Source organism: Malassezia sympodialis, genomic scaffold (genome assembly GCF_000349305.1).
Source record: "Malassezia sympodialis ATCC 42132 genomic scaffold, msy_sf_29, whole genome shotgun sequence".
NCBI lineage: Eukaryota > Fungi > Basidiomycota > Malasseziomycetes > Malasseziales > Malasseziaceae > Malassezia > Malassezia sympodialis.
Genome location: NW_017387827.1, coordinates 31,950 through 47,056, shown reverse-complemented (window position 1 = coordinate 47,056; position 15,107 = coordinate 31,950). Strand labels below are relative to the sequence as shown.

Below are 15,107 nucleotides of genomic sequence, written 5' to 3'. Positions count from 1 at the left end.
CCGAGCACATCGACACGCGCGCGCGCGGCGTCGCGGCGGCCGGCGGGCGCGGCGCGGCCGTCTCGCTCGAGCTGCACGACGTGCGGCTGTGCCCGCTCGTCCACATCGGCGCGGCGCTCTCGCCGACGCCGGGCGACGCCGCGCGCGAGTCGGTCGTCGCGGCGGACCGCTGGGACTTTGGCGCGTGGGCGCATGTGCTGCGCGCGCCGCGGCGCACGCCGCCGCTGCACCAGCTCGAGCGCGGCACCGAGATGCTGCATGTGCCGGCGCTGCAGGCCACCGTCGAGGTCCGCGCGCATGCGCCGCAGGTGCACGTCGACGCGACGGCGACGGGCCCCGTCGTGCTGCGCGTCGCGCTGACGCACACGTACTGCGTGCTCATGGCCGTGCACACGGTGCACATGCTGCGCCAGGCCCTGCCGCGCGCGGAGCCGCGCGCAGCAGAGGGCCCCGCGTGCGAGCTGCACCTCGCCGCGCTCGTGCCGCTCGTGCACTGGCACATGGACCTGCCGAACGAGCGCCGCGTGTTTGCGCATGTGCACGGCGTGCGCGTGCGCGTGCGCGAGGGCGTGCGCGTGTCGCTGGCGACGCTCATTGCGTGCGTGCCGAGCCAGGTGGCGCCGCCCGCGTGGGAGGAGGGCGTCGTGCTGCGGCGCCTCGCCGTGTCGTGGGGCGAGCAGCGCGCGGCGCCGCGTACGATCTTCGTCACGGGCGACTGCCTGCAGGTGCGCGCGCCGTACGCGTACCACACGCACCGCCTGATCGAGGGCTCGATCGTGGCGTTCAAGGCGTCGAAGCAGCTCTTCTTCCAGATCGTGCACGGGCGCACCGACAGCGTGATCTACCCGCACGCGGAGGCGCCGAAGCGCGTGCCGCCCGTCTCGGTGCGCTTCGGCGTCGCGGTGCTCGAGGCGGCCGACCACAGCCTCGACGCGACGCTGAACCTCATCTTCCGCGCGGGGCTCGACGAGCAGCTCATGCGCCTCGAGCGCGACCGCCTGTTCGACGCGCGCGCGCAGAAGGCCGGCGCGGGCGTGCCGCCTGGCGCGCGCGCGCGCCTCGATGCGGTGCACTCGTCGAACTGGGTGCGCCGCTGGCACAACGCGCGGCATGTGCGCGCGCACCGCGAGCGCTCGCTGCTCTCGTACATCCACCGGCGCGTGTACGACGCGCGCGAGAGCGCGGACGCGGCGCTGCCGATCGACGTGCTCCCGCGCCCGATGGAGCCGCCGCTCGTGCGCCTGACGATGACGAACCTGTGCGTCGACGTCTCGGCGCCGGTCGGCTTTGACCTCGCGGACACGCACCACTGGCTGCACACGCAGGCGGGCAACCCGGTGGACCTCGCGTACACGACGCTCGTCCCGCTGCATGTGCGGTGGCGCGCGTCCGACGGCCTGCTGCGCCTGCGCGACTACCCCGTGCCGCTGCTGCACATCCCGCCGCGCAGCGACCTGGCGCCGAGCTTCGAGGCCGAGGGCGACGTGTGCGTCGCCGAGCAGCTGGGCGACGAGTACTCGGTGCGCCACATCCACACGGTCATCGTGCCCGCGCTCGACGGCGCGCAGGACGCCGAGCACGGGCTGCTCGTGCCGAAGAGCACGATGAGCCCGAAGCTGTACGGGCCCGTCACCGTGCACGTCGCGTCCGAGCACCCGACGCAGTTCGGGTGGAGCCAGTCGATCCAGCCGGGCCTGCAGGACCTGCAGCGCGTGTTCGACAGCATCACGAGCCCGCCGCACGACCCGTCGCCGAAGCCGGGCCCCTGGGACAAGCTGCCGCTGCAGCTGCAGGGCCGCCTGCACATCTTCTTCGACAGCGACGTGCACCTGCTCATGAAGGGCACGCGCGACCCGTACGACGTGCTGCACGCGGGCGCCGGCTGGGTCCTCGCGTGGCGCAAGCACGTCGAGCTGCGCCTCGGCTTCGACAACGCGGACCGCGAATTCCTGCAGGTGCGCAGCGGCGAGCATGTGCTCGCCGTGCCGGACCTGCGGCACCTCGTCGACCCCGCGGCCGTCGGCCTGTACGACGTCGAGCGCGGCCAGCGCGTGCGCGCGCGCGCGGTGCTCACGCGCACGGACGTCGGGCCGCCGATCCCCCTCGCCAAGATCAGCTGGCAGCTCGCCGGCGGCGTGCGCTGGGGCATGGGCCTCGTCTCCGAGCACACGTGCACGGACGCGACGTGCGAGCGCACGCCGCGGTGCGAGGGCCCGCCGTTCCACCGCCAGTGCCGCTTCTTCGGGCGCAAGCCGCACTGGCAGGTGCGCATGCGCTCGTTCGAGGGCTACGCGCGCCTGCCCCGCGACGCGCAGGTCGACTCGTACGGCGGCTGGCGCTCCGACTTTGTGCACCTGTCCGTGTCGCTGCAGGCGATCGGCGACGGCGACCTGCAGGTCGGCGCGCCGCACGGCGCCGCGCGCAACAGCCTGTACATCACGTCGCGCACGTGGCACCACTTCCGCGACTGGCTCCGCCTGTTCAACGGGCGGCTCAGCCTGCCCGTCCGGCAGGGCCGCGTGTTCCCCGCGCGCCCCGGCGTCAAGTCGCCCAAGTTCGGGCGTTTCCTCGGCACGTTCAAGTACCGCTTCTCGATCGCGCCGCTCCACGTGTCCCACATGTTCCTCCAGCCGCTGCGCTACGACCTGCTCGAGGGCCTCCGCACGCACGTCGGCCTCAAGGCGCAGTGCAGCACGTTCTACCTCGACATGCACCAGCGCATGCAGGAGACCGTGCACCGCCCGCCCGTCCCCGGCGCCCAGCCCACGCGCTCGTGGCGCAAGCCGCTGTACGAGGCCGAGCTCGACGTGAGCGACCTCGAGCTCTTCAGCGTGTGCGCGCGCTTCCCCGAACTCCACGGGCGCCTGCCCATCGACGCAGGCTCGCAGCTCCGCTACGACCTCCTCGACGACGTCTTCCGCCGCGGCCACGACGCCACGCACTACGCCGCGCTCTACGACCGCCTCGACTTTGAGGAGCTCGGCGCGCGGCCGCTCGGTGGCGCGGCGCCGCGCCTGCACTTCGACAAGGTCCTGTCGCTCGTGCGCATCAACCTGCACCGCCTCGTGGAGCCGCCGGCGGCGGCGCGCCGGCGCGCCGCGCCCGAGGCGCCGCCCGCGCTCGTCACCTTCTCGAAGTTTGGGCACGAGGACTCGCACACGTGCCTGATCGGGCGCTCGCGGCACGTCATGGACGACCACCTGGCGCTCGAGACGCAGCGCCTGCGGCAGCTGGCCGGCGACGTGCATGCGCTCGAGTCGCTGCTCGCGTCGCCTGCGACGCAGGGCTCGCGGCGCGCACAGCACGAGGAGCGCCTCGAGCAGGTGCGTGCGGAGCAGGCGGCGATCGCCGCGCACATCGCGCGCCTCGACGAGCCGCGCACGGAGCTGCCGAGCCACGAGGGCGACCCGTCGGGCCCGGACCCGTCGCTCACCGCCGAGTGGGCCGCGTTCCACAACCAGGTGTGGGTGCACCACCCCGTCGCTGTGCTCACGAACGAGACGCGCGACGTGCTGCTGCGCTACTACGAGAGTCTCCTGCTGCACATCAGCTTCATGCAGCGGCTCAGCGTCGCAGAGCAGTACCAGATGCGCGAGCTGCTCGAGCGCGCGCGCGCGCTCGCGGCGGCGGGCGCGGACGAGCCGGACGCGGCGGACACGAGCGCGCTGCTGCACGACCTGCTGGCCGGCGTCGCGCGCCTCTCGTCGCTCGCGCTCGGCGACGCGTTCCTCGAGGACTTTGGCGCGGAGTGCAGCGACGCGCACGCGCCGAGCGACGGCATCGCGGACGAGTTCGCCGTCCGCAAGCACAGCGTGTGCGTGTGCGTGGAGCCCGAGCTCGTGCTGCACAGCCGCGCCGGGCCGCACTCGACGCTGCTCTTCCATGCGGCGCAGCTGCGTGCGCGCACCTACACGGTGAGCGACGACATGTACGACGAGCGCTCGACGCAGCACCGCGTGCTGTTCCGCCACTACCTGTCGCTCAAGGCGCTGCAGTCCTTCCACTCGGCGCGCACGCTCGCGGGCGCCGACGACGCGTGGTGCCTCGATGTGCTGCGCCTGCCGCCGGGCGTGCTGCACGGCGAGCGCGAGCCGAGCGTGCGCCAGCTCGTGCGCCCGATCCATGTGTTTGTGCGCTTCGACCAGCACAACCGCCAGCGCCTGCACGACGCCGCGCGCCCGGTGCTCGACCCCGCGCGCGCGGACGACCTCTCGGTCAACTACCTCGCGCACCAGATGGACATGATGCAGGTGCTGTGCCCGCGCCTCGCGCTCACGGCGACGAGCGAGCAGTACGCGGCGATGTACCACGTCGCGACCGATCTGCTGCTCTACACGGACCCGCTGCAGAAGGAGCACGAGCGGCGGCGCGACTCGCTCGCGTACAGCTTCACGTTCGACGACCCCGCGTACGTGGTCGGCCTCCTCGCGTCGTACCAGGCGCGCATCCACGACCTGCTCAACGAGCGGCGCGCGTTCGAGGCGTCGTACGCGCAGCTCAACACGGCGGGCCTCACCGAGCTGCTCCGCGTGTCGCTGCAGGTGCTCGACCTGTACGCGGACCTGTGCATGCTCGAGGAGGCCGTGCTCCTCTCGCACTCGTCGGCGCGCGACAAGTCCAAGCACCTCGCGCTGCTCGTCCGCGTGTTCGCCGACGCGGTCGAGTGGAACATGGTCGGCACCGGGACGGACCCCCGCGACCCCCACGGGATGCACGCGCGGTTCCAGCTGCAGGGCACGGCGCTCGCGCGCATCGCGCTCGCGAACGGCACGTCCATCCAGGGCGTGACGGCGCGGCGCATCGAGGCCCACAATGCGCACCCGTCCGCGTACTTCGAGGACATCCTCACGCCGTACTACCCCGCGGACGGGCACCCGATGATCGACGAGGGGCGCTTCCTCCGCGCGCACTGGCTGCAGCTGCCGCCCGTCGGCGGCGTCGCGATCATGGACTGCTGCGAGCTGCATCTGCACCCGTTCAAGGCGCAGCTCGAGCTCAAGGTCGGCAAGCAGATCATGGAGTACCTGTTCGGCACGCGCCGCGCGCAGGCCCGCGAGGAGGACGTCGTCGAGGACGCGCACAAGCGCCGCTGGCTCCGCCACATCGTCGCCATGTCGCGCCGCGCGCGCAACACGCTCGCGCCGCGCGAGGCGAGCGACTCGGACACCGACTCGGACGGCAGCCTTTCCGACTCGGGCAGCGAGACGAGCGAGCGCACGGTCGAGTCCGCGTCCGCGCCGGCGCCCGCCCTCTGGGACGTCGACGACGACGACGACGTCGATACCGAGGCGCTCAAGAGCGAGATGATCCAGCGCGCAAGCACGTACGTCTCGTTCGTGCACATGCTCGTGGACGCCGTCACCGTGTGCCTGTCGTACAAGGGCGACGGCGAGTACTCGCTCACGAACCTGTACGACCTCGAGTTCCAGCTCCCGCGCCTCGAGTACCGCCACACCCTCGGCACGTACAGCGACATGACAGACTTGCTCCGCCGCGACCTGATCCGCATCGCGTGGAACCACCGCAACACCCTCATCAAGGGCGTCATCTCGACCAATGCTCGCAAGCACCAGGCCCTCAAAAAGACGCGCCAGCACCGCCTCCTCATGTACACGGACGAGGCGACGCTCTCGGAGGGGAGCGAGTCGACGTCCGCGCCGTCGTCCGCGTCCGCGCCGTCGTCCGCGACGCTCTCGCCCACCGGGCCCCGCCGCCTCCCGCCGCTCCCGCTCGACATCCCCGCTGCGTCGCCCGGGAGCTCGCCGAATCCGCCGCTCCCGCCGCGCTCGGCCGCCGCGTCGCCCGTGCCGCGCTCCGACGACAGGGCGCCCAGCGGCCGCCGACCGCCCCTCGCTGCGCGCCTGCAGGACGCCGTCGACGAGTCGGGCGCGGCGCGCCGGCCCGACACGCCCAGCGAGACGCATGCGCCCCGCCGCTGGACGCGCCTGTTTCACAAAAGGGATACATAGACTACAGGGGCCGCGTGTCGTCGTAGTCACTCGACGCATCCACATCGTCCGAGTCCGTCGACGTCGCACTCGACGCGTCGCCGGGCGACTCGGGCGGCGCCGGCTCCACCTGCACATGGTCCGGCCCGTGGGCAAACGCCGTGCGCCCATCGTGCACCACGTCCGTGAGCGGCGTCGCCAGATGGCGCGCCTGCGCGAAGAAGATGCGCGCCTCGCGCTGCGCGACGTTGCGGATATTGTACGTATTGCCTGCGTAAGTACGAGCGACGCACCCTTCGGGACCAGGAACATGCCGCCCGGCGCAATCACGAACCGCGTGCGGTGCACCATGACCTGCACGGCGCCCTCCAGCACCACAAACGTCTGGGTAAGCAGCAGGTACGCACGTAGTTGTTGTCCTTGCTCGGCTTCGTCGGCTTCTCGCCGCCCTGCGGAATCACCAGCACGCCCGCCGCCATAAAGTCGCCGACCCCAAACACCTTCTCGTACGAGAACTTCTGGTTGAACGCGGGCCGCGGGCGGATCCCCTTGGCCGTGCACGCGATCCGCATCGTGACCTCGGTGCCCTGGTCCGCATCCACCACGCGGCCGTACGGGTCCGTGTCCTCGTCCCACCCCTCCTCGGGCGGCCGCAGCGCCATGCCGATCCGCGACGCGTCCTCCGTCTCGTCGTCACTCTCGTACGCAGGCTCCGCGTACGTCGGCGGCCGGTCCGCCGGCACATACACCGGCGGCTGCACGCGGAAGCGCCGCATGCCCGAGAACGTGCCTTCGCCCGGCGCACGCGGCACGCGGATCACCTCCTTGAGCACCGGCGCCACGAGGCCCGCCGGCGCATCCGCCTCGCCCGGCGCCTCCGGGCGCCCATACAGCGCACGCTCGCCACGCCACCAGTCAAGCGGCGCGATGCGGTGCCGCTTCCCGCGCCGCAGCCCCTGGGGGTTGTCCAGCTGCCACGCCGGCGGGTCGTGGATCCGCTCCACAATCTTCTGCGGCGGCATCTGCCGACCCGGCGGCCGTCCAGGCCGGCCCCGCGGCGGCGGCATCGACGCGTCTTTCCGCGGGCGCCCACGCCCACGCTTCTTCGGCACCGGCTCCACAGGCACAGGCTCGTCGTCGGGGGGCGGCATCGCCATGTCGAGCTCAGGCATCGCGTCGTACTCACTCGCGCCAGCTGACGCACCACTCGCTTCCGAGGCACCCGCAGGCGTCGACGCACGGCTCCATGCGGGTGCGGATGGCAGGCCCGACGAGTCTGCGCGGCTCCACGCGGGTGCGGATGGCAGGCCCGACGAGTCTGCGCGGCTCCACGCAGGCGCAGATGGCAGGCCCGACGAGTCTGCGCGGCTCCACGCAGGCGCAGACGGCAGCACAGAAGCGTCCGCGCGTAGAAACGACGGCAGATCCGTGTCGGGCACGTGCGATACGCGCGGGCGCTCGGCACCGCGCGGCTGCACGGGCATCGGTGTGCTCTCGCCTGGCATCGACGGCGGCGGCAGCGGACTCGGCTGGGTATGTTCTGAGCTCAGCGTCGACAGGGGCGTGCGCTCGACCTGCCGTAGGAGGGACTCGGCGCCCGACGCGACACTCACGTCGCCGGCGAGCGCGCTCAGGTGAAAGGTGCGCTCCGAGCGCGACAGGTCCACGGTCGACTCCCACAGAGAGTCGTCCGCGCCTGCACGCGGGAGGAGCGAGTGGCGTGCGCGCGCCTCGTCCAGCAGGGCTTTGGCGTCCGTGCTGCGTGGCGCCGCCGTGCGGGCGGCCCACTCGGACGCGCGCGGCGCATCCTGCTGCCACGACGCCTCTGGCTCTACAGGCGAGCGTGCGCGGGGCGCCGGGTCCGCCGTGCGGGGCGTCGACGCCGTGTCAGACGCCTCGTCGTCCGAGTGGGCCATCCACTCCAGGACACGCTTGGACTCGGCAAAAAAGGCATCGAGGTCGTCGTAGCCATATGCGTCCTGCTGCACAGCGCCGATACGCAGCCCCGTGCGGGACCCGAGGCCCGCCTCGTGGAAGCGCCGTGCCGCCGGCCCTGCGCTCATGGTGTCGAAAGCGCGCCAGGCCCTCGCGGCGGCGCACGCGTGTGTTGTGGTGCGTGTCACGTGATACTTCGCCGCTTGCTCTTGTACGTGCGCGATGCTCCTGGGCCGGGCGCTGCGCCGCGGCCTGTGCACCGTCGCGCCCCGACGCGGTGACAAGGGTACGTTGGAACGACTCACGCAGTGACTGTGGCCATGTCGGGTGGCGTCGACTCGTCGGTGGCCGCGGCGCTGGTCGCACGCGAGGTACGTCGGTCGGGCTGACCGCAGGACTATGACGTGCGCGCCGTGTACATGCGCAACTGGTCGACCATCGACGAGCGCGGCTCGATGCGCGCAGGGAGCGGCGGCGCTATGGGATGCGACTGGCAGCGCGAGTGGAACGACGTGCAGGCGGTGTGCCGCCACCTCGGCAACATGCCCGTGGAGATGGTGGACCTATCGCGCGAGTACTGGCTCACCGTGTTTGAGCCGGCGCTGGAGCTGTGGCACGATGGCTCCACACCCAACCCCGACGTGGAGTGCAACAGGTAGGTCGGCTCGCTGACACAGGTCCATCAAGTTCGGCGCGCTCCGCGACCGCCTGGCCGCGAAGCACTCGGGCTGGCTCGCCACGGGGCACTATGCGCGCGTCGCCTGGCGCCGCGACGCCGAGGGCCGGGCATACCCGCTTGTGCGGCGTGCCGTCGACCGCCTCAAGGACCAGTCATTTTTTCTTTCGTCGGTGCCGTCCGACCGCCTGACACAGGTGCGCTCTCGATCTGACGCCAGACGCTCTTCCCGCTCGGAACGTACCTGAAAGCCGACGTGCGGCGCCTCGCCCACCAGATGGGCCTGCCGACGGCCGACAAGGATGAGAGTATGGGCCTCTGCTTTGTCGGCGAGCGCGGCAGCAGCGCCCATGCATTTGCCCGGTTCCTCGATAACTACGTCACAAGCGAGCCGGGCGACTTTGTCACTCCGGACGGCCGCGTCGTCGGCCGCCACTCCGGCCTACATACCCTGACTATTGGCCAGCGCGCCCGCATACCCAGTGCGCCCCAGCGCTTCTTTGTCGCGAAAAAGGAGGCGGCGCAGCGCCGCATCGTTGTGGTGCCGGACAAGACACATCCGCTTCTCCAGTGCGTGTTCCTGCATTCGCACACGTTCGTATGGGCCCGCGACTTGCCGCGCTGGGATGCCACGCTCCACGCACAGATCCGCTACCGCCAGGACGCCGAGCCGTGCCGTGTGACGCCCCTCGCGGACGGCGGCGTCCAAGTCACGTTTGAGCACGGCATCACGGCCGTGTCGCCAGGCCAAACCGTCGTCGTGTACGAGGGCGACCTCTGTGTGGGCAGCGGGACGATTGATCATGTACATACGATGGGCGACTAGTCTACATGGGTGTCTGTGTAAGATGATGTAAGGACCGCGCAAACAGCGACGCAAAGTGCTGGTCCCAAAAGGCCATCTCCGTGCCATCTGTATCGCCGGAGCGCTTCGTCCGCTTGACAGGTGGCTCCTCGTCCGACGCATCTGGATCGAGCGTTCGGTCGAACAGTTTGGCGTAGTGGTCATCCCCCGCCCGCGCTTCTGCACGGTCCTCGTCGGACGCCGGGGGCGCAAGGTGCTCAGCGGCCCAAGTTTCCGCCTCTTCCTCTTCCTCAGCTTCGAGGCGCGCCTCCCTCTCCTCGGCGTCCGCGCTGGACTCCAAGGTAGGGTGTGTGCTGGGCCAGGGATCCACGGTCGTGGGTGGCGGCGCTAGGCCTTTCTGCGAACGCATCCACGCAAACAGCCGTTCCCTCGCATTGCACATCTCGTCCCGTAGCCGGATGCGGTCCGTCGTTCCATACGGAGGCACAGACTTGTCGCTCGGTCCGGCCTGCCAGGCCTCCGATGAGGACACCGCAGCGCTCGTCTGCAGCGCAGCGGCGACCTGGTCCGCCTTGTCAGGCGTAGGGAAATGAGCACAAGCACCCTCTTTGACCCTGTCTAGCTCCGTGACGCGCTGCTCGAGGCGCGCGACCCACAGCTGGTCCAACACGTCCATCCAGTACAGTACGTACATGAGCTGTACATCCTGTGGAAAGTCGTCAGTGGCCGCGGTAGAATAGCCCGTGATACCCTCCGATAGCTCACTAGTAATCCGCAGCAGGTACGCGTCGTGGATCGCAGCGACGGGGCCTTGCAGGGGGGTAGAGGCTGTGACTTGGACGCACGGACCCCACTGGTCTAAGTAGGCCGGCAGCGTACGCAGAGTACCTCTTGGCTCATGCCTACGTATCAATGGATCCATACGTACCGCTTCTGGTATCCACGCATGATACGAAGGAGCTCCTCATCGAGATAGGCAACGAGGCGCCCCTGCTGTCGGGCCGACAGCGCACGCATGTGGGGAAGCACTGCGACGCAGCGCCAGATCGGCCCTTGGCGTCCTTCGGCCGACAGGCACTCGGCGTCCGCCGCCGCGCTGAGGTGGGACTGACCGTGCGCCGACGGCAGTGAGGACATGCAATTATACATGCTGGATGTCTATGAGGCATTATGCAAACCACACGCCTGACATAAGATGATACATGAGGTAGGTGATGCATGGGCATAATCGTCATTAGGCCTTAGAGAATCGCGCATTTCGACTGGCGTGAGACAAAGGCACCTACCTTTTTCCGAACCACGGGCGGCTCCAGAGCAGCCACAATGGCCTGCATGGGTCAATGTAGCCTGTACGTACCTCATCAAAGACGTTCTTCAAGCCCTTCTGCGTGAGAGCCGAGCACTCCACGTATTTGACGGCGCCAAGCTCGCGGGCGAGGCGCTCGCCCATCTCGGCCGTGATGGGACGCAGCTTCTGCCGAGCAAGCTTCTCGATGACAGCGGGATCATCACGCAAATCCACCTGGGTGCCCACGATAAGCGATGGCACGCCAGGGCAGTGGTGGTGCACTTCAGGGAACCACTTTTCGCGCACGTTTTCGTACGAGGCCGGCGACGTCACGGAGAAGCACACAAGGAATACGTCGGTCTGGGGGTACGAGAGCGGACGCAGGCGGTCGTAGTCTTCCTGACCCGCCGTGTCAAAGAGACCTAGCGTGTATGGGTCTTCGCCAATCATCACCGTCACAGCATAGTTGTCAAAGACCTGAGTGGTTAGCGTGGGTGGCATACCGTAGGCACATATTCCGACGGGAACTTGTTAGTCGTATACGAAATAAGCAGGCATGTCTGCCGTTAGTGAACACTCGCCTACCTTGCCGACCGCACCATCGCCTACGACGACACACTTGATCGTCTGCATATTGGGAAGAGAGGAACCAGCTGGCGTCCGTAAACAATGAGAAGTCTGTTGCGAACACCGCACACGCAGGCAAAGAGTCGACCACCCGACGTTACGCCTGAAAGGTTACTGGAAGTGCCACCCTAGCGGAAGCGAGTGTACACAATGCAAAAACTGCGAACAGGACGTGACTTGGTCTATGGAGGTGTGTGCTATGCATAGCCCGGGCGGCCACGTGCCGGCCGAGGCACGCCTAGAGGCCCTGCGTTTCGACGTAGGCGGCCCGAGCTCGAAAGGGGTTCGTGGTCGTGCCCGCCGGCGAGTTGGATGCAGCGTCTCTCGCGAGGGCATAGCGCACCCGCGGCGATGGTACAACGGGGGTCGAGGGATGGGAGTACGACATAGATGACCGCGATCCATCCGGGGGCACCCAGTTCAGCACGGGGGTCGACATGCGACTGCGTGGGGTGACAGGGATCTCGCCGGGAGACCGATCCATATGGCCCCAGGCTTTCATACCCAAGGCAGCCGAGGACTGCGTAGGCTCGGTGAGGCCCGACGCGCCTTGTCCGCCGGCGATAGACTCGGAACGTGTCAGCCCTCGTGGGGGGATCGAAGCCTCGGATGCCTGGGATGCAGCTGGTAGGTGCTCTGCCAGAGAATGGTCCCTAGGTGTGTTTACAGACGAGCGGTGAGGTGTTGCATTGGTCAATAGCTGCGGTGGTGTTTGCGGGGCGGCTGCGGGCGCTGCCACGGCCGGCACGGCACTGGAATCAGGGGCTGGCGTGGCCCGGTCCGTAGTGGCCGTCGGAGTCGATCGCCCTCCCGATACGGAGGTGCTGGCACTCGACGCTGCAGGAGTGTGCGTTTCGGCATGAGAGCCGGGCGCACTTGTCTTGGGACCGTCGTCGGCCTCGGACCGGCTGCCCTTGAGTTTCATCGCCGCCCCATTGGCGAGACGGCGGGGGAGTAGCGACAGGCGGCGCGGCTGACCCGTGCGAGACTCGGGGCGCGCCTCATTCATGCTGTGGCGCCGCTGCTCCTCTTGGTGCTCCATTCGGCTGCGCCTCAACGTCTCGCGCAAAAGAATCTCGTCCAATTCTTCTGGCGCCAAATGCAGCGCTCTGGTCCGGTCCATAGAGCGCCGCGTACGTTGCAGCGGAGACATTTGCTGCTGAATGTGCCGCTGCAGTTCCTGCTCAAAGACATATCCATGGAGCACAATGCTGCCTCCAGGCCCGTTGTGGCCCAGGTGTGAATTTTGCTCCACAAACGATGCCAGTGCGTCGCCGGTGTGGGACGAAGAGACGCCGATAGGAATGAGCGAGTCGCCATCCTGTCGCATAATGACGCGGCGGTTTTCCGTGCGTGCCGTATTTTGCAGGGCCTTTTCTAGCTTGTCCTTCCAGTTCGAGTGAATGTGGTCTGGGTCAGTGTGGCGGTGCACGTACCAACTAGCACCACACGAGGATCGTCGGCCGCAAACGACGCACGGCCCTGCGCCTGCGCGCCACCCGTGCCGATCGCCGTCGCGGCATGCTCAATCGCTGCTTGTGCATCCATCCCAGTGCCCTGCTTGGATGGCTGGTATACAACCCCGAAATCTGACGTCACACAAAAGGGGCACGCGGCCGGCTGGGAGGTAGGGGGAACATGCGTGGCTGGGTCAACCCGTTGGATCTGTACAAAGCACTCAGTGCATATGGGCTGCAAGCAGCATCGCGCATGGTTTAATGCCGTAGGAAAGTACTGCGTCAGAGCGGCCGACGTACCAGGAAGCAGATCGGACATTCCGATCGAACGCTCGTCACGGGGAGGTCGTCCTCGTCCTCTGCGCCGGGAAAAAAGGGGCTCAACTTGCGCTCGACAATGAGTTTGCGCACTGTCTGGTCGTCATAGTCAGAACGGGCAGCGTAGATGCCCTGTCGCACGACATAGCCGTCATCGACGCGCGTTTTGGACGAGATCCGATCTGCTGCCGGCTCCTCAGAACGCCGTGACAGCTGTGCCTTCGTCTGTAGAAGGGGCGAATCCCTGGTGAGGCGCATATTGGATAATTCTTGGCTGCGCTCGATGACATGGCGGAACCGGGGCGCCGCACCAGCGTCTGCCTCACGGCCCACTTGTTGACCCATCGAGTCAAAAGGCGACGGTCAGATAAAGCCCGTCCGTGTGTGGAGGCACTGTCGGGCGGCGCAAACTAACGAGTTTTTCCAGATCGCTAAATGGAGGGTGTGGCAGCGTCGTGGAATGCATGGCGCGCCGCCCCGGAGTCCGCGCACGCCGCCCAGTGCTATGTGAACGAGGCGACAATGTATGCGAAAACACTGGCTGGCTCGGAGGAAGCGCGCGATGCCCTCAGCCCTGCCGACCTGTGGCTGCATGTGCGTGCTGTGCTTGACGCGTGGACTGCGTATGAAGCGCAGGTCGACCCGCAGAAGCGCAAGGAGCGCGCTACATGGGCCGACGTGGCGCGCGCAGCGCTGGGACTCGTGCGAAATAGCGCTGTAGATCCGCGGCATGCACAAATGATAGGGTACGCCATGCCACTCACGCAGCACGCATGGCAGAGACGTCCAGCGGTGGATGCAGACGCTCCTCGCGTTTGAGCGTATGTCTGATCCGCTATGTACGTTGTGCGCACTGACGTTCTAGTATTGGTGCCCATTCGTGTGCTGGCGCAGTGCCTCGTAAATGGGGTGACGAGCGCCCCTGATACACGCAGCATGCTCTGGGCCGCACATGTCACGGCGGAGGGGACACAGCCGTGGGCCGATGCCATCCTGTACGTGCCGCGACTAATCCAGACGCCTCCTATCGAGTCCAGATGAGCGCACATCGCTAGCGGCCCAGGTGTTCCTGCTCAACTGCGTGCCACCCGGCGACGCCAGGCTGCGCGATCTCGTGCACACCAAGCCTGCGCGGCGGGCGATGGAGGTCGTTTTGCATTTGTACGAAGCTGCCTTGTACGAAGAGACGTCCGAGACGATTCCTATCACGTATGCATACTTGACTGACCGCAGCATCGCATTGGTGGACCGTCTATTCGGGGCGGGTTTGATTGGGCCCCTGCTCGATGCACTGGGCACGGATGATGATATCCATCCTGCGCAGCTCACGCTGCTTCGTGTCCTCATCGAGTGCCTACACCAGCACGTACAGACGCCCACGGCCGAGCAGGTCGATGCGCCGTGGGTCGCCAATATCCGCCCGCTGATCGATCGGGTCATGGCTTTGTCGCAGTACGCGACAAACGCTATGCATCAGGTCGCGAACGAAGGGGCCGAGGCGCAGGGTCTTGTCCGCGCCTATATGGGGCTACTCGCGCTGTTCGAGTGTCTGCACTGGGCAGGTCTGCGCGCGCACCAAGACGCGTCAGCCGCGCGGACGACAGAGGCGGCTGCTCTACTGCCCTTGCTGCGCGAGCCGGCGGTGCTGGGCGCCACCATCGAGCTGCTACGCCAGGCGCGCTCGTTCTACCCGCCGAAGGCGCCATTCGCGCCCTCGGGCGCCAGTGTGCCGGACGGCCATGCCAAGTCCGCGCTGCACACGAGCGTGCCCGACGATGACCGACCCGGCTTGCCGCACCTGAAACGCAGTGCACTCCAGCTCCTTGGCACACTGTCGTTCCCTGCGGGGCCTCACGACCGCGCCGCTGTACGCGACGTGCAGGATCACGTTCGTGAGCTGGGCGGACTCATCGACGTGCTGTCCCTCACCGCGTTGGACGAACTGAATCCATGTACGTGCAGAGCACGCTAACGCTGTCTAAGATATCCGGGAGCACGCTGTCTTCGCTCTGCGCAATTTGCTCGAGCAGAATGCCGCGTCGCAGGCGCTCGT

The 15,107-nt window shown here is 67.9% G+C and overlaps 5 protein-coding genes and 2 pseudogenes across 7 annotated transcripts; 3 read left to right on the top strand and 4 right to left on the bottom strand.

The window, feature by feature from the left end:
* Positions 1 to 2: 2 nt before the first annotated feature.
* Positions 3 to 5,969, top strand: MSY001_3469 (annotated as a pseudogene). The gene has a single exon. A coding segment is annotated over exon 1 (5,967 nt).
* Position 5,970: 1 nt separating this feature from the next.
* Positions 5,971 to 8,011, bottom strand: MSY001_3468 (uncharacterized protein; the record flags this gene model as incomplete). The annotated part of the gene is given in 2 exon segments (XM_018885370.1): positions 5,971 to 6,332; positions 6,352 to 8,011. 2 exon segments carry the CDS (start codon positions 8,009 to 8,011, stop codon positions 5,971 to 5,973), a joined length of 2,022 nt encoding a protein of 673 aa, XP_018741936.1.
* A 291-nt stretch (positions 8,012 to 8,302) lies between these two features.
* On the top strand, positions 8,303 to 9,385 carry MSY001_3467 (uncharacterized protein; the record flags this gene model as incomplete). Its single annotated transcript, XM_018885369.1, has 3 exons — positions 8,303 to 8,538; positions 8,561 to 8,756; positions 8,780 to 9,385. The coding sequence occupies 3 exons, from the start codon at positions 8,303 to 8,305 to the stop codon at positions 9,383 to 9,385; spliced, it is 1,038 nt and encodes a 345-aa protein (XP_018741935.1).
* A 1-nt stretch (position 9,386) lies between these two features.
* MSY001_3466 (uncharacterized protein) lies at positions 9,387 to 10,381 on the bottom strand (the record flags this gene model as incomplete). Its single annotated transcript, XM_018885368.1, has 2 exons — positions 9,387 to 10,266; positions 10,293 to 10,381. The coding sequence occupies 2 exons, from the start codon at positions 10,379 to 10,381 to the stop codon at positions 9,387 to 9,389; spliced, it is 969 nt and encodes a 322-aa protein (XP_018741934.1).
* Positions 10,382 to 10,605: 224 nt separating this feature from the next.
* RHO1.4 (Rho-related GTPase-like protein) lies at positions 10,606 to 11,102 on the bottom strand (the record flags this gene model as incomplete). The annotated part of the gene is made up of 2 exons (XM_018885367.1): positions 10,606 to 10,692; positions 10,722 to 11,102. The coding sequence occupies 2 exons, from the start codon at positions 11,100 to 11,102 to the stop codon at positions 10,606 to 10,608; spliced, it is 468 nt and encodes a 155-aa protein (XP_018741933.1).
* Positions 11,103 to 12,656: 1,554 nt separating this feature from the next.
* Positions 12,657 to 13,399, bottom strand: MSY001_3464 (uncharacterized protein; the record flags this gene model as incomplete). Its single annotated transcript, XM_018885366.1, has 2 exons — positions 12,657 to 13,013; positions 13,037 to 13,399. 2 exons carry the CDS (start codon positions 13,397 to 13,399, stop codon positions 12,657 to 12,659), a joined length of 720 nt encoding a protein of 239 aa, XP_018741932.1.
* Positions 13,400 to 13,489: 90 nt separating this feature from the next.
* On the top strand, positions 13,490 to 15,008 carry MSY001_3463 (annotated as a pseudogene). Its single transcript has 2 exons — positions 13,490 to 13,800; positions 14,072 to 15,008. Coding segments are annotated over exons 1-2 (1,248 nt in total).
* The last annotated feature ends 99 nt before the right edge of the window (positions 15,009 to 15,107 follow it).